Below are 18366 nucleotides of genomic sequence, written 5' to 3' on the forward strand. Positions count from 1 at the left end.
AATGACAAACCTAGACAGCATCTTAAAAAGCAGAGACATCACCTTGCCGACAAAGGTCCGTATAGTTAAAGCTATGGTTTTCCCAGTAGTGATGTATGAAAGTGAGAGCTGGACCATAAAGAAGGCTGATCGCCGAAGAATTGATGCTTTTGAATTATGGTGCTGGAGGAGACTCTTGAGAGTCCCGTGGATTGCAAGAAGATCAAACCTATCCATTCTTAAGGAAATCAGCCCTGAGTGCTCCCTGGAAGGACAGATCGTGAAGCTGAGGCTCCAATACTTTGGCCACCTCCTGAGAAGAGAGGAATCCTTGGAAAAGACCTTGATGTTGGGAAAGATTGAGGGCACTAGGAGAAGGGGACAACAGAGGACGAGATGGTTGGACAGTGTTCTTGAAGCTACCAACATGAGTTTGACCAAACTGCGGGAGGCAGTGGATGACAGGAGTGCCTGGCGTGCTATGGTCCATGGGGTCACGAAGAGTCGGACACGACTAAACGACTAAACAACAACAACAACAGATCCCATCATCCCTGGCCAGGACATGTCCAGGTATGGTTGGGAACGCCCCCTGCCTGGAGACCCTGCAGAGCAGCTGCCAGTCAGTGCAGGCAATACTGACCTCGATGGACCTGGCAGAAGGCACCATCTGCGTGGTGGCAACCCAGTTATGGAGTTCCTTCCCTAGATATGAATGCCTGGTAAAAGTTGGCTATTATTATTAATTGATATTACTACACAGTGTAAAGTCTTCCTATATTCCTAATAAAGTGTGGTGCCTTCAAATGGCTGAAAAACCTGGAGGGCTTTAACAGAGGATTAGATGCAATTCCTGGAGGCCAAGACTTTGGCTGGTTATATGCTCTGCCTCCATGATTGGAAGCAGTAATCCTCCTGAATAGCGGTTGCTGGAGACTCCAGGAGGGGCTCTTGTGCTCAGGTCCTGCTTAGGGGTTTCCCACACACATAATGTTTTAAAAAAAATGTTTTTGGTTTCACCTGCAGGTAAAAGGAGATAAATCAAGATGGAGAATTCCCACCAAGGAGAAGCTGTGCCAGAGGGAATATGCCTAAGAAACGTTCCTTTGTTAGCTGAGTTTGCAGAGCGAAAGCGTGAGTCCAAAGGACACCTGGAGCCAATGAACACAGCCATCTCGCAGAAGTCCTGTTCCCTTTAGTGAAAGCCCCATGCACTTTGGAGCAGAAAAGCCCTTCTCCTCAAATCATAGGAGGAACGGCCAGCAGTGTTTGGGTCCGGAGAGGCTGAATGCCAAAGAATATCCCTACGAATGCCCGGTGTGTGGGGAGAGCTTCGATAAAGGATCTGCCATTGCTGAGCACTAGAGGATACACATGGGAGAGGAGCCGTAGGAATGGTCTGAGGGCGAGAAGCGCTTTCCCCAGTGAGAGATCCAGGTGAGCCATCAGAGCGGCCTCATGGAAGAGAAACCATACAAGTGTCCTGAGTGTGGGAAGAGTTTCAGTTACAGAGCAACACTGATGTGGCATTGGAGGATCCACACCGAAGAGAAACCACACGTGCTCTCGCTGTGGGAAAAGCTTCAGCTAGAGCAGGCATGTCCAACAGGTAGATTGTGATCTACCGGTAGATCCCTGGACGTCCCAAAAAAGCTGAACAACTGTGGCTGCCCTAAAAAAAGCTCAACATCTTTGCCCTGCACCCCTAAAATGACCTGAACCACAAAAAAACAGGGCTTTCCTTCCTAAAAAAAAAAAGCTCAACGTCGCTAAAGAAGCTCTTTTACAAATTTTATGTGGACCCCCCAAAACAGGGCTTTCCTTCTTTAAAAAAAACTCCACAACTTTGACCTGAACCCCAAAAAGGGGGTAGATCACTGCCACTTTTTAAACTCTGTGAGTAGATCGCAGTCTTTTGGAAGTTGGCCACCCCTGAGCTAGAGAACCAATTTGGTGAGTCACCTGCAAATCCACACCGGAGAGAGGCCGTATCAATGCTCCCAGTGCGGGAAAGGCTTCCAGTGGCAACTCCATGTGAAGAGGCACCAGAAGATCCACACGGGAGAGAAGCCTCACGAATGCCCAGACTGTGGGAAAAGCTTTTCCCATACCATCTTTCAACCCCCAGGGGGCACATTGTTCCCCCCCTTTTTAAAAAATCTTTTTGTGATAACTGAAAACATTGGTCCAATTTCTATTTTCAATCAGTTATTACTTTAAACTTCCTGCTGAATCAATTGATTTATTTCAGCCTATTTTTGCTAGGTTTCTCTCTTGTCATCCACCTATGTCTCGTGACATAAATAAGCTGTGGATTCTCCGCTGCAAATCAGGATGTAACCAATACTTCTCCCTCTCTTTTCTGCAGAGTGTGGCGCTTTTCAAGAATATTAGCTGGCAGTTTTCCCCAAATGAATTACCGGTACCAGTATCTGGTGTCTGATGAATGCCTTCTTCAGAGTGAAGCTTTTTCCACTCTCGGGGCATTCATAAGGTTTCACCTTCACGTGGGTTCTTTGGTGTTTGATCAGCATATCTCACCGAGAAAAGTTCTTCCCACACTCAGGGCATTTGTGAGGCTTCTCTCCCTTGTGGATCTTCTGATGGTCAATCAACTGACAAAGATGATGAAAGCTTTCCCCACACCCGGGGCATTCATAAGACTTCTCCCCTGTGTGGGTCCTGCAGTGATTGAGTAACGTATCTCTCCGGGAATAAAGTTTAATTTGACTAGTTTATCCCTGTTGTTGTTGCAGCAGCAGCAGTTGATAACAAAATGGATTGTGTTTTGTTGATGAAGAGCTATTATTTTTAAGAAAGAAGCAAGACCCCACCCCCAGTTAATTCATTAAGTCCCCAAATGTTCTAGACTCCGTTATGAAACATCTCGGCTTGATGGTTCTCAACCAAGGCCAGGGACACATCACAAGGGCAGCCACAGACCCACACTGACAAGAGCAGCTCCCAGGGACTCACGCTGTAGTGTACAGTTGTGGAAGTGTGAACTCCACAAATGGGAGGAATAGGAATCCACTCTCCTTTTGCATACCTGGCAAAGAAAATAAGGAGATCCTTGCTGGATCAGGCCAAAGGTCCATTTGTTCCCAGATGGTGCTACATTGTGGACCGACAAAAGAAAGTAAAACTCTGGAACTCCCTCACATAAGATACAGGGAAGGCCACCAACTTGGCTGACTTCAGAAGAAGACTAGACACATTCAGGAATGGCCTCCACTCTCGGAGGCAGCAGGTGCCTTCGAGTTCCGGTTATTGGGAATCTGGGGGGGGGGGAGCAGGGATGTTGCTCTCAGGTTCTCTTGGGGGCTTCCCTATGGGACATCTGATCAGCCACTGGGAGAAGAGGAACCTGGACTAGACGGGCCTCTGGATTTGCATTGCCTTGTCGTTAAGACCTTTTAAGATAAGAGGACGCAGTTTTCTGTTCAACTCTTACGATGCCGTTTTGTGACTCTAACATCGTGAGTGGTCTGTATCATTCAGCTGCATGTTCCTCTCTGGGGCTCTAAAGGGGGTCTTGTTTTGAGTGTGACTTTTGGAGGTGAACATATGAACTTGTCGGACTCCTTATTAATTCATTTTCACCCAACACAGGAATTAGTTGGGTCTTCAGAAAGTTAAACGAATAGTATAAAGGAGGCCATGAGCATTACTTTAAAAAAATCGGTAAGAGCTGTGGCTCAGGGGAACAGTGTCTGCTTGGCATGGAAAAGCTTCCAGGTTCAATCCCTTGCATCTGCCATTTCGGACTGGGAAAGGTGCCGTTCTTAAATCCAGGAGAGTCCCAGCCACTCTGCATCTTAAGCAGCGATTACACACACACGCACACCCCAAAAAACAACTGCATGGCATCTCGAAGATTCACTTTCTGTTCCCTCAGTTCAGGGAGGCTGGAGCTGAGAGATGTTGTGTTGTGTTTGAGAGGCCTGGTCCTTCCTGATTTTCCCCCTGCTGCCTCAAGAAACCAGTTATTGTTGTTAATGCAAGAAAGTTCTGTGGCAAGGCTTCCTCCCCCAGGAGGGGACAAACAATCTGCCCACCCACTGCTCTGGTCCCCACAATGGAGGCAGGGAGACAAGAGACACATTATCTCCACATTGCAGATTCTCATAGCACTAGAAGTCGTGGCCCTCCAAGAAAGCTGAATGTTGGGAGATCCACGACAGATAAAAGCATTTCATTGTGCAGCGAATAATTGAGCTATGGAACTCACTGCCACTGGAAGCAGCGATAGCAATCAAGCTAAAATCATGGAATTGCACACTTGGAAGGTACCACAAGGGTCACCTAGCCCAGATCTCTGCAATGCAGGAATCATTTGCCCAACGTGGTTCTCAAGCCAGTGACCCTTAGATTAAGACAGGGGTCAGCAAACCTTTTGAGCAGGGGGCCGGTCCACTGTCCCTCAGACCTTGTGGGGGGGGGGCGGACTATATTTTGAAAAAAAATATGAACGAATTCCTATGCCCCACAAATAGCCCAGAGATGCATATTAAATAAAAGGACACATTCTACTCATCTAAAAACATCAGGCAGGCCCCACAAATAACCCAGAGATACATTTTAAATAAAAGGACACATTCTACTCATGTAAAAACATGCTGATTCCCGGACCATCCGCGGGCCGGATTTAGAAGGTGATTGGGCCACATCCGGCCCCCGGGCCTTAGTTTGGGGACCCCTGGATTAAGACTATTGTGCGCCACCCAACGAGCTGGGGACAAGACAAGGGGACAAATTCATGGAGCACTAGGCTGTGAATGGTTCTTAAGCACAATGACTATGCTCTGCCTCCACAGTCTAGAGGCAGAAGGCTTCTAAATCTCAGTTGCTGGAAACTGCAGTGGGGGGGGGGAGGCTGGTTTTGCTCTCTTGTCCTGCTTGCAGGTTTCCCACAGACATCTGCCCCCCCCCTTGGGCACTGGACCAAATGGCCCACTTTTGTGTCCTTCCATGGGGTGAGTGGAAGCTCACAAGGAAACTTATGACAACACACAAACGTCACCATCATCATATAGGGGAGGGAGCAAGAGGTGATGGCCCTCAGGCAGGTGGGGGTGGAAGGTGTCTTTATTCCGAGATGTACCACCACCCCATGGGAAAAACAGGAAAAGGAGAGCAAGCTGCACCGATCAGTACTCAGTGGCCCTGATAGTGGAACCGGAGAGAGTCCTGACAGGTCTTTGAGGGGGGTCAATTCCATAGGCATTTGTTGTTCTAACTTAGTATCCCAGGAGAGAAATCTGGTGCTGAAAAGCCACTTCTTGGGGAAGCATCAACCCTAAACACACTTATCTGGGCAGAAGCCCCACTCAATGCCATGAGGTTTATTTATGACAAAGTGTGGAGATGGGGAGGCTGTATATGCAGAGGGCATTTGAAGCTGACGTGCTGTTCAATTTCTTTTTTTTTTCCTTCCCATCTGAGGTCTCCAGGTATTCTGCCTGACATGGGGGAAGGGGTTCATTTTTTAGACCTCTATTAATCCAACGATGCATGCATTTTCACAGCTGCATAAGGTCTTGTGGGGAGAGGAAGTTTTTGTAGAATTGCAGAGTTGCAAGGGGCCCCAAGAGTCATCTAGTCCCACCCCCAGAAATGGAGGAACCTTTTGCCCCTCGTGCAACTCTAACCCACAACCCTGGGGTTAACAGTTGTGTGCTCTGCCAAATCAGACATCTCAAAAGGAAAACAAGGTTGAAGGTAAGGGAGCCCGTTTGAGGATATCATTATTTATTGGAACTGTTAGAAGTATGACTGTCTCTTTAAGAAGTAAGCTGCAGAGGGAATTCTGGGAAAAGGAAGGAAAATGCAAAGCAAAAACAAACCCATTTTTGTTTTTGTTATTTCTGCTGATTTTGAGTGGAATGAATCCTCTCAAAGCTCCCCTTGAAAAACTGCCCAATGTGTTCTTGGCTGGTAAATGTTTTTTATATCAGTCACTCTGGTCTGGAGAGAAACTCCCAACTGGGCCCGAGAGGCAGATTTAGTCTCCTCAGGCGATTCTGAGGTGGGTTTCATTTCCCCACAGACAAAAGAAAGGGAGGAGGGTCTCTCCAGAGAACGAGGCTCCTGAGAACGTGTAGAGTTCCGCTCCTGAGTTAGCGTCAGAAAAAGACACACGTCCCCCTTCATAGCCCAGAGTCACCCGGATCCTCCTGGGCTTCTCACTCTGGGAAAAACAAGACGAATAAGTGGTGGTGAAGGGCAAGTACTTGCCTCCAGACTTCCACACAGCCCAGATCCCTCGCTCAGGGCCTGAGGAGAAGTGGCCCTTTCTCATCACAGACTTCCTGGCAACCCCCAAAGCACATCTTTCCCCACTTTCCACAGTGACTTCCCAGAAATGGCTGCCTGCTTTGAATCCCTCATATCCCAACACACAAAACTCGTGGCTAAATCTCTCAGGATTATTGGGCAGGTCTTGAGGATTGTATCCCCATTCTCTCCATCTCAGGCCTTTCCGATCCTTGGACAGGATGAGCCTGGGATGGGCTGTGTCTGGATCCAGAGTCACATTTGCTGTGGGGGAGAAGATGAGGGAGAGAGAAGATTAGGTAGTCAGCTGGGAGTCGGGGAACAGACATCCTGATTAAAAAAACACCCCAAAACCCCAGATTTCCTTTCAAATCTGTAAGGGGCAAAGAGTACAGAGACCCCCCTCCCATCCTGAGGAGCAGCTCTTCCACCAGCAGTAGTGCCAGCGGGGAGGGGGAAGGGTCGAAGGAGGAAGGAGGAAGGAGGAGACGGGGCTCTGGCAGCAGAGGAGAGCCCCTGCTACACGTGGGAGAGGAAGAGAGAGGGAGGGAAAAGGGGGAGAAGGAAAATTCCCTCTGGTTCCGGAATTACGCAGGAGGAAACGCGGAAGGTGATTTGGCGTGCCCAGACTCTTATGCTGGAAGAAGACGCGGAGCGCGCCATTCCAGGGTTCTGGTTCGGACTAGAAGGATGTACCCTGTACAGCTCTATCACTGTAAATAAACTGCACACAATAAAACCATGAAAAGGCCAGAACGTGCAGAGTCGTTACTCTAGAGTAGTCGCAACGCGCAGCCTATGACAAGATCAATGGGATTTCTTTACATCGCATGCAAGACTGAGATTCCTCCTTGCGGACTCTCATCAGAATAAATATCTTCCTTGTTGGTTTTTAACTCAGTTTTCTTCACTTTCTTATACAGTGGTACCTCTAGTTACTGTATGAACTTAATTCGTTCCGGAGGTCCGTTCTTAACCTGAAACTGTTATTAACTAGAGGCGCGCTTTCGCTCATGGGGCCCCTTGCTGCCACTGCGCTGCCAGAAATCACACAATTTCCGTTCACACCCTGGGGCAAAGTTCTCAACTTGAGGTAACTCTTCCAGGTTAGCAGAGTTTGTAACCTGAAGTGTTTGCAACCTGATGCATTCGTAACTCGAGGTACCACTGTATCCAGTGAGTTTGTATTGTGCCTGCCCTCCTCTCAACCCAGGCAGGTTTGAGGGTGGTTCACAGCATTAAAATACACCACAAAACCACATATAGGCATCCCCTCACTTTCACGGGGGTTACGTTCTGGGCCCTCGTGCCCACAAGTGAAAATTGTGTTAAGTAGGGAGCCTGTTTATTCCTGCTCTCCATCTCCCTCACCCACTTGGTCTCTCCTTTGCCTTCCTCCCTACCATCTTAGAAGTTCAGGGCTTGCCGTCAGGGAAGAGGAGGCAGGGGGCAGGGCAATTTTACAAAGGATGGCTTATTCTATGCTTCTCTTTTGGATTTAACATATACCATAAGACTAGTTCCCTGGTAGAAGGGGGAATAACTCAAAAGGTTACCAGTTAGGGGCTGAGACCGTCATGATAGGGCTCTTAACTTAGAAGAAGAAGAAGAAGAAGAAGAAGAAGAAGAAGAAGAAGAAGAAGAAGAAGAAGAAGAAGAAGAAGAAGAAGAAGAAGAAGAAGAAGAAGAAGATATATTGCTCCCTCGCTTGCCACATGAAAGTATTTGGGCTCATGTTCACATCTTTGCGAACATAAGCGTGCACAGAACAATTTATTAAACTGTTTAATATCTGCATATGGACTCTCCTTAAGGGTAGGGTTAACTCTCGCCTTCCCAGACTCCCTCTCCAATATCTTGTAGCTGAGCCAGCCTCTCTGCCTTTGTGGTACAAACAGCAGGGCTAGAGACAAGCTGTGGATGGTTCTCAACTGTACAGAAGAGACTCTTTGCTCCCCATGAAACACTAGTCGTTCCCCTCCCGGGTGGATTAACGTATCCATGTGAAATTTACCTCTCTGGAGATTTCTGAATGACTGAACATCTGAGGAAGCAAAAAGAGAGGCTTAATGGGCTACACTGCAATAACACCATAACGAAGCACCTGCTGTTTCCTTACTTCCTTATTTCAAACAAAAGATTAAATCATATAACAAATAATTGCAAAGATGACAACCGTAGGCCTAAGGAATTGAAACAACGTGTTTAGCTGTGAATCCTGCATTGCAGAGGGTTGGACTAGATGATCCTTGGGATCCTTTCAAACTTTCCTATTCAATGATTCCATGGGGAAATCAGAAATGGTAAACCATACTAGAAAATGGCGGAATACAATCTTTCAAAATTCACAAATGAAATGGTGATCTTTACTGGAGGGCTGGAGGAAGGTTAACATCTGCCCCAAATAAACGTGGGGAAAAGCTGTTCAAACTGGAATTTCCAAACATGCTGACAAACCAAATTGCAGAGGAAGAATTGGCAGAGCTGGAATGGGGTTGATCTCATGAGAACTGTGGGAACTCTCAGGAGATTGGGATGGCTGAAGCACCGGAAATGGCTGGTGAGCTTGAGACTCTGAGGAAAAGGCGGCTCAGGCCTTGGCTGTGCTGCTTGAAGACCAGTCTGGGCAGGAGGTGGAGGAGGGACTGGGTGCTTGTGGGTGCCCTTTCAAACACATGTCACGAGGGGGAAATCCAAGGAAATCTCGAGAAGCCTCAAAAGAACCTCTCCAGATTGTGTGGAAGGAAAACAAAATGCAAGGGAGGTTCCATATACACGAGAACTTGAGAAGAGGGACATTGGACTGACCCTGCAGGATTATCCTTAAGGGCTTTTGTAATATATTGTAAGGCTCTGAGGCTTTTTCCTACAAACAAGCAGTATATAAATTTTATGAAAGAAAGCAAAATCTATAAAACTGAGGGGGAAACCAGGATAATACTCTATGGGCAGGAATGGAACTCAGACTGGTGTGCAGGTTCTTCGCAGGGACGAACTCTGCCCCCAACCCAATCCTTCAAACCCCCTCCCAGTTCATTCATGGGACAGACAAAGAACCCAAACACCACTAGAGGACTGTTACCCACAGTTATGCCATTGATGGGGGTCCCAAACTCTGCAGAAGAGACAGTTCAACACCCAAGAAATATCAGCCCCCATCCCTCCTGTGAAATTGTTGCTCCCCTGGAAATTTACCTTTCTGAATCTGTTTTCTGAATAACATAGCATCTGAAAAAAGATATAAAGTGCAAGGACAACACTCTTCCACCTGAAATAAATCTCCATACAAAAGTAACACTTCATAACATAGAATCCGTAAAATTAAGGTACAGTGAAACCTTGGTTTTCAATCGTCTCCGTTGCCGTACATTTTGGCTCCCAGAAGTCAAAAACCCGGAAGTAAGTGTTGCAAGAGCCGCGCCTCGGAAATCAACCGTTTTGGAAGTCGAATGTCCTTCTGGAACAGATTACGTTCGACTTATGAGGTTTGACTGCACAGTTATTAAATAGTACAGTGGAACCTCAGAAGCCGACCGCCTTTGAACTCAAATGTTTTGGCTCCTGAACAAAAGAAAAATGGAAGTGATTATTTTTTGGAAGCCGAACATCCAGCACGGCTTCCGCAGCTTCCAATTGGTTCTCGAACCATTTCGGGAGTCGAACGAACTCCTGGAACGGATTAAATACAAGAACCGAGGCACGACTGTAGAAAAAATGGTTAAAAACAAGAAATTCATAGGAACAATCTATAAAAATAACTAAAGCCTTAAAACTCAGCAATCATAAAGCAAGCTTACAAATCTATCTATAAATAAATGTAAACTGGGCATGTGGGTGTGTTTCCACTTTTCACCAAAACCACTTGACCGATTGAGGTGAAATTTTGACGCAACATCACATGCAAATGTCTGAAGGCTATAGGAAAGTTTGCTAAGACAGATGTCACACGTGTGCCAGGTAAAACCCCCAAAAACCCCACATTTCAAAACGCACCACTCGGATGAAAATGCATGCTGGAAAAAGAACCAGTTTGCAAACCAGCACCCTCTAGCGGCGGCTACACTGGTACTGCACCTATAAAATCTTCCCTCTCAACAGCACCTCTGTTAATACTAGGCCGAAGCCTTTACAGACTAGGCCGAATGGAGGTACTGACTCGCCTGGGTGGGGGTTGTGGGGAGGAGGGGACGGGATAGGTCAGGACACGGTGGGGCCAGTCACAGGGATGAGCCAGGGGGTGGGGGGAGGAAGGGGTGGGATACGTAATGGGTCGGCACAGGGTGGGGGGAATTACACGGATGAGCCACAGCAACACGTGGCAGGGCCAACTAGTAGAAGAATAAAAATATTCAGCATGAATCCCGGTGGTCTCTGAACTTTGTCCCTGAAATTGGGCTCTACGTTCTTGGACTGTAGGGGAGGCAGAGCTATAGGAATCCTGCAAAAGGATAAAGAGGGGAGATGGAGGCAGCCTTAACAACTTCCTCAAGCAAAGTAGTGGGGTAAATTATTGAAACCAAACTTGTGATAAGCAAGGAGAAACGAAGGTTAATGTGAAAGGCTTGGCAGAGCTCTCAGGCAAAAGGAAGTCCTTCCTCACAAACCTTCTGCAAATCTTTCAGACTGTTAACAAGCATAATCGTGCCCTTTGGGGCTCATCCTCAATGGGGGAACTCTCATGAGATCTTGAAGCAGCTGCAGGTGGACGTATGAGGAGGAGATGGCTCAGGCCTTGGCTCCACTGCTGAGAAACAAGCCTGCACCAATAAAGAATAGACCAAGAATTCAGGCTAAGTCTTTAAGTTGTAGTCAGAGTTGTAAGTCTTTAAATTGTAGTCAAAAATCAGTCAGAAGTCAGAAGCCAGCATAAATCAGAAGCCAGGACAGGGCACTGTTTCGGTGTCTCCACCTTCATCAGCCAGGTTTAAAGAGATCATATACATGTGTCCTATTATTTCCTGCATTTCTCAGAGTTAGCAACTAAGTTTGAAAAGATCAACGTGTATCCTGAGATTCTCTGCGCAGAAAATAATAGGACACGTATATGCTTCTGAATTATGCTGGCTTCTGACTTATGACTGATTTTTGACTACAATTTAGATTTACAACTCTGACTACAACTTAAAGACTTAGCCTGAGTTCTTGGTCTATTCTTTATTGGTGCACTTACTAACGAGAAACAAGCCTGAGCTGGAGGCAGAGGGGGAACTGGGGGCTTCTTAATGCCCTTTGACTCCATTCAGAGCAGGAGAACCTCCAAAAGGACAAACCCAGATTGTGTAGATGGGGAACCGAAAGGAAAAGGAGGTTCCGTAGAATTGTAAACAGATGCACAGGGGAGGAAAAAATCCCGACTTTGCTCTACACTCTGGTTCAGGCTTTCTTTACAAGCTTCAGCATCACAATATACATGGGCCATTCTGGGGGACAGGAAATGAAGGCTGGAGCACCAAGAAGGAAGGTATCCTGGGGTTACTCAGTTCCACACAATAAAAGCCAGGCGTGTTCAGTTCTGAAGGAATAATAGAATTCCCAGTGTGAAATCCTGGCAACCATTTTTCATTACCTTTCCATTGTTTCATTGCATCCTCCACAAGGTGATTTAGAACGCAGGATTCCAACTGGTTCCTCAGTTCTGCAGGAAAAGCCACTGGCTTCTCTGGACTCGCTCTTTTCTCATACCTGCTGAAAAGAAAAACAATGTCAGCCCATTCAAATCCACAATTTCTGGCTAAGGTAAAGAAAGGAATTGAGAGGAGGAAGCCGGCCGTGGAAAGCCTAGAGGGACAGGCAGGCACTGAGTGGGGAGTTTTTTCCTCACTACGGACTCCTCAGCCAGACCCCCAGGGGCCAAAACAGCAACCCCAGGCCTCTGAGTATCCCCACTGATGTCAATTCAAAGAAGAAGCAGAATCATATGGCATGTGAAATGTTCCTTAAAACCTGTACTCTGAACCTGAGTGACACCTTAAATTTAAATACTGCAGCCAGAATATGGTCAGGAAAATAGCCAATTCCCGCTCCTTCGTGAGAAATTGCCCCCTCCCAAGGGGCTCTATGGGGCAGGTGTTTCCTTGGGACAGGGTGAGGTGGCCAGCAGAGTGTTTGCTGTAAGAGTGACTGAACTGGTCAGTCTAGAAGGAAACAACTCAGGCAATAATTTTTCCTAGGAAAGCAGCTTTGGCTTGTTGTGTGCCAGTAAAACAGCCTTCTCTTAGCGACACTTGAGTAAACTCAAAATATTGGTTTCTGGAGCTTGGGGATCTCTTGCTTTAATACATTAGATAACCTCTGCTCCAGAATCAGATGTTTGCAGAAGTTGAGACAGATCTTCCACAGGTGCACATCCAAATCTAATGGTTCATTCAGGCCAATACAAAACAAATCATACACATTACAAAAGTAAACCCAAACCTCACAAAGGAAATAGCGCCAATTCATTGGGGGGAATTGGGGTGCTACAAGTTCCAAAGAGGGGGTCCTATCCTACAGTCTCGCCCCTGTTTGAGGGCCATGTTTGAGGTTCTTGCATTCTGGCCTCATGGAGGGATGCTAATGGAAATGAGCCAAATCCACTTACCTCTGCAAGGTGCTTCTCACATCCTAGAGGAGAAAAGAGAAGGGAATTATTAACTTTTCCAATACTGTATCAAGTTCTCCACATTTCCACATCTGTTTGCAATTTTTTTAAAAAAAAAATCCTTATGAAAATCCACCAGCATTTTAGGGAAACTTCATGTTTGTGGGTTCAAGAAAAGATTCCACCCCATCTCTTATATTATAATTTATTAACTTTACCCCCGTTTGCATTGTGCAATTGAGATGTAAGTAAGCCTACAGCATAATCCTGCCAGGGCACTGTCCCAAATTGTCTTCCACAGAAGTCCCCAAATTTTAAATTCTACTTTCCAACTGGAAATGAAAAAAGGACATGCAGCATAAAATGCCTCCAAAGGGGTAATAAAACAGCTCAGTGTTTCTTTGCGCTCAACCACACTTCTGCTTTTCCATTGCCCAGAAAACACGGGTCCAAGTGGTTTTGCCTTTGTCCTGCCACTTTCCCTCAGGAAAAACTTGCTCCTTATTGCAACATCAAAGCAAATATCAGTCTGGATGAGTCCCTCTGTCTTGCTCTTTGGTCACTATGACTGAGCACCATTTTGGGCTGATCTGTGTCCACGGGGAAGGGGATCAACCCAGAAGTCGTGGAGGGAACGGGAAGAGAAGCTTGGTCAAGAGACTGGCTCATGTTGGAAGGAGACCAGAATGCATCTTTGGCGAAGCCCAGCAGAGGGCAGGAAGGCAGCATTGCCCAGTGGGAAGGCATTCAGAGACAAATCATCAGCAAAGAGCAGAAAATCACCTCCCGTTCCATCAAGGACACAGAAGAATCTCTCGTCTGCATTCAGATGAGTTAAGCATCCTAGGTCTCTTGGGTCTTCCTGTCCATTACAAACCTTACTAGAGGCTCTATCAACTGAGCCCCTGCACTCCTTGCATACATGAAAGGGGCACAGAAAGGATTGGAGGCAGCCTTTTCCTGGAGCCTTGTGCTGTTCCTGCCACCGTCTTACCTGCAGGAGTTCACTCGCTGGCTGCTGACCCTTTTCCTCCATCTCCTGGATGATCCTTTCAAGAGAGGAGAGATTCCTGGAGAGTTTAGCCAGCTGCTCATCCCTTCTCCCTGCAATCTCCTTCTCCACCTCTTCCACATGAGTCAGCAGATGTTTTTCTTGTTCTTCCAGGAACTGGCGCGGTTGTCTGAACTTCTCCACAGCCTTCAGCCTCTCAATTTCTGTTAGTTTCTGCAAGAAAAGACCAACACGGCTACCTACCTGCAAGAAAAGAGGAGGTCTGAGTGTGGAAGGAGCTTTTTTTTTTCTAGAAACGGGAGTTTCCTGCATGTTTTGGAGCATGGCATAACCTGAGTTCTAAGTTGTTCAGAGAACATCCAGGAACATAAAAGACCCCTCAGTTTAGACTGGGGCCATTTAGGTGTAGGAAGGCAACAGAAACAGGGGAAGAGGAGGAGGACAAAGTGCAGGGTTCATCCCCATAGCTCCCCTATTTTATTTAAAGGTTCAAAATGGCCAGAGTTTCCTAAAAATGAACAAGAGTGCACATTTAGAAAGACAATTCTTTAGTAATTTTTCTGGTAAATCCGGATTTGGATTGAATTGCTTCCACCTTTTCAGCTCACAAGTCCTCAGGCTTCTCCTTGACTGCTATTTACATAATATACGACAATGGGAAAGAAACTCAATTTAGCTGCATTCAAAGGTGAACTTACCTAATTCACTATTGCTGAAAAAATATGGAGACCAAAATACAGCTTTGAAATTCACACCTCTGGTATTTTCAAGTTTGACCCAGCCAGGTAATATTCACACAAAAATGTATTTATATGAGGGTACAGTACAGATCAAAATATTTATACAAGGAGGTAGCTACCCTAACATGTGATTCATTTTCATAATAATAAATTGATAAACAGAATGATATGGAAAAAGGAGAAATGGGGAGAAGCTGAAATGGGCAGATTTTCCCATCCCTCCTCAGTCCTGACTCGATTCTTCTTCTTCTTATAATTATTTATTGAAATTATATACTGCCCTATACCAGGAGGTCTCAAGTGTTTGTTCCCTGTCTAGTACCAATAGAGACCCTTACAAGGAGGTCTTTGCTTTCCTTGTCCAGATCTGCTTGAAAGGCCATAATTTCCTCTCTCTCTTTCCTCAGAATCTCCAGGCGGCGACGGATCTCTCCCTAAAGAGAAAAGGGAAAACTCAGGTTTGACAGACACAGAGAGTGGAGATGAATATTATACTGGCTTCTTGGGTCCAGTGGCCTTGCTATAATAGCAAAGTAATTTTACTGTAGGAAATAAAAGTACAGCGGTTTTCAACCTTTTAGGGTCCACAGCTCCCTGTTTCTGCGGCACCCCTGTGGGGCTCAGGGTCCCAGTTAGGTCACTTGCAGAGCTGGCAGCCCCTCACCCTTTCTCAAACACCCTCCCTTGCGGAGTGCTCTCTCAGCCTCCTCTCCTCCCCCCTCTCCTTAGGAGTCCTCCTCTTGGTCTCTGAGCTGCCCCAAAGAGAGGTTCCTCCCCCCCCCCGCTGCCCCACAGGGGCCTGGGGCTTGTCTGTCCATCCCCAACAGCAAGAGTCCCTCACCAGTTTGCTTGCTTACTTCGAGGCTGCCTCAGTTCCTGGCAGCCAACACCCCCTGGCCAGCCCCGGAGGCACCATTCACAGCACACTGGTTGAAAACCACTGCGGAACTGTGATGAAAAAGTTTTCTAGTCCAACTAACTAGTCTGGAGACGAGCAAAGGCTTGCTCCTTTGTCTTCTCCAAGGTAAAGGGACCCCTGACCATTAGGTCCAGTCGTGACCGACTCTGGGGTTGCGCGTTCATCTTGCATTATTGGCCGAGGGAGCCCGCGTACAGCTTCCAGGTCATGTGGCCAGCATGACAAAGCCACTTCTGGCGAACCAGAGAAGCACATGGAAATGCCGTTTACCTTCCCGCTGTAGCGGTACCTATTTATCTACTTGCACTTTGATGTGCTTTCGAACTGCTAGGTGGGCAGGAGCTGGGACTGAGCAACAGGAACTCACCCCTTCGCAGGGATTCGAACTGCCAACCTTCTGATTGGCAAGCCCTAGGCTCAGTGGTTTAACCCACAGTGCCACCTGCGCCCATATATACCGGTATATACAGTATATATAATAGTACATGTCCAATTCTGTGTTGTTAAGGGAAATCATCTTTCCCCTAGTCTTTGCAGATGCTACCCTGAGCCACTGAGTCCTTTGCCATTTGGGTTGGAAGGAGATCCTCAGTCCCCCCTCCCCACTGAAACCTCATTGCACAGGCCCCACAGCACACACACACCCCAGAATAAGTGTGCTCCCCACCAGTAGGTGCTTCCACCCCCACTCCCAAATCTGCTTCCACCAGATACTTTGGGGGGGGATCCTACACCTTCTGGTCAATTCCTGGCTAACAGTCCCCTCCCCCCCACAGCTGATCCCTCATTTGCAGGGCATTAAGGAGGCATCCTGGTAGCCAAAGGAGACATGTACTTAGTTGTGTACAGTATGTGCAATTTACATTTGCAGAGTTCTAAATGCGTACAAAGCAGCCTGGCTGGGGAAAGTGGGGTTAACCCTTTCTCTCCCTGCCAAGGTCCAAATTCAAATCTTTGAAGCTGCTGTATTTCAAGATCCCCTTGTCCCCCTGGCAGAGAGAAAGATTTCTAATGTAATAAAGAACCACCAATTAATGCCATGCCTACTTTGGACCTGAGAATTTAAAATAAAACCTCTCAGGAAGAATCCACAGCTATTTCTCCCTCCTCAAGATCCATGGATCTCCTTACCTTGTATTCCTCGAAAGCCTCCTCCAGAGGAATCACCTTGTGATTTGCATGTTCCTTTGATTTGTCACAAACCACACAGATGGGGGCTTCGTGGACTTTGCAAAAGAGTTTCAGGGGCTCCCGGTGTTTCTCGCAGACTCCTCCTTTCCCTCCTTCTCCCTTTCCCTCTTCGCACATTCTCCCTTTGCCTCCTCCTCCTTCTCTCCCCTTTTGAAGACTGAGATTCTGAGCTATTTCTACCATGTTAGCCAGTTGCCGATTGGGGATGAGACCCCTTCTCTGGACTCTTTGTCTGCATTGAGGGCAGGAAGCCTCTGCCTCCGATTCCTCCCAGTACTGGATCAGGCAGGACTGGCAGAAGTTGTGCCCACACTCTGGGATGATGACTGGATCCTTGAAGTAATCCAGGCAGATGGAGCACGTGGCTTCATCATGGAGACGCTGGATGCGACCCCCAGCAGCAGCCATGACTCCCGCGTTTTCTCAATTTTCAGCTACTGGGAGTTTCCCCTTCCACGAAATGACTCATAAACTCAGTGACCACGTGGTCTTTTTTAAAAGAAATATGTCCCCAGGTGTTTGCATTTGCTGAATGTTTTCTCAAGTAGCAGTGAATGCTTCTGGATTGCTTCCCATGCTTTTGATTACACACAAACACACACCTTCCTAGTACCGTAAGTTGTGGTGTTCATACTGTAACACATTTTCATTCATAGGCTTCCTTGGCCTTTTTGAATTGGAGAACATCTGCTGCTGCCCTAAATGGACAGGACTTGATTCCACGAAGAAAACTCCTTAATTGCACATTTATATAAAACCTGCCCACCTAGCAGTTTGAAAGCATGTTAAAGTGCAAGTAGATAAATAGGTACTGCTCCAGTGGGAAGGTAAACAGCGTTTCTGTGTGCTGCTCTGGTTCGCCAGAAGTGGCTTAGTAATGCTGGCCACATGACCCGGAAGCAGAGATGATCAGAATTCACGCTGAACATTTTTATTGTGCTATTTGTATGCTTGCTTTATGATTCCTGAGTTTTATAGCTTTAGTTATTTTCATAGATTCTTCCTATGATTTTCTTGTTTTTAATTATTTTTTCTACAGTCGTACCTCGGTTCTTTATTTAATCCGTTCCAGGAGTCTGTTTCACACGGGTGGCGCTGTGGGTTAAATCACAGAGCCTAGGGCTTGCCGATCAGAAGGTCGGCAGTTCGAATCCCCACAACGGGGTGAGCTCCCGTTGCTCGGTCTCTGCTGAGCACCCTGCTAGCGAGATTCCCACAGGCTGTCAGTCAGCTCCTGGGCCAAGTTCAAGGTCCCATATACCCCAAGACCAGGTTACTTGAGAGAGCGGCTTATGCCTTATCCACCACTAGATCCCTGCAGTATGTCGAGTGTCTCTCCTGCACATCCCCAAGATCTCAGAAGCCCTTTTGCACAGTGACTCTGAGCAGGGTCTTGAGAGTGGCTGCCCTCTTCTCTGGAATATCGTTCCTGTCGAGATGTGAAAGGCACCCACTCTCGGCACTTTCTGGAGACATTTTTGCTTCAACACATTGGATAAATGGCTTTTTACTACAAGGGTCAATTTGTTATGGTTTTATAGGTAAAGGTAAAGGGACCCCTGACTGTTAAGTCCAGTCGTGGCCGACTCTGGGGTTGTGGTGCTCATCTCGCGTTATTGGCCGAGGGAGCCGGCATACAGCTTCCAGGTCGTGTGGCCAGCATGATGAA

The 18366-nt window shown here is 46.9% G+C and overlaps 1 protein-coding gene across 1 annotated transcript; it reads right to left on the bottom strand.

Annotated features, from left to right (window-relative positions):
* Nucleotides 1–5590: 5590 nt before the first annotated feature.
* On the bottom strand, nt 5591–17286 carry LOC132591605 (zinc finger protein RFP-like). Its single transcript, XM_060270888.2, has 8 exons — nt 16638–17286; nt 14926–15021; nt 13830–14060; nt 12836–12858; nt 11822–11937; nt 9451–9483; nt 8270–8299; nt 5591–6519 (listed from the first exon to the last, which is right to left on the bottom strand). Exons 1-8 carry the CDS (start codon nt 17103–17105, stop codon nt 5993–5995), a joined length of 1524 nt encoding a protein of 507 aa, XP_060126871.1. The 5' UTR covers nt 17106–17286; the 3' UTR covers nt 5591–5992.
* Between the last annotated feature and the right edge of the window lie 1080 nt (nt 17287–18366).

The sequence above is a fragment of the Zootoca vivipara genome, chromosome 2, assembly GCF_965207765.1.
Source record: "Zootoca vivipara chromosome 2, rZooViv2.hap1.1, whole genome shotgun sequence".
Classification (NCBI taxonomy): domain Eukaryota; kingdom Metazoa; phylum Chordata; class Lepidosauria; order Squamata; family Lacertidae; genus Zootoca; species Zootoca vivipara.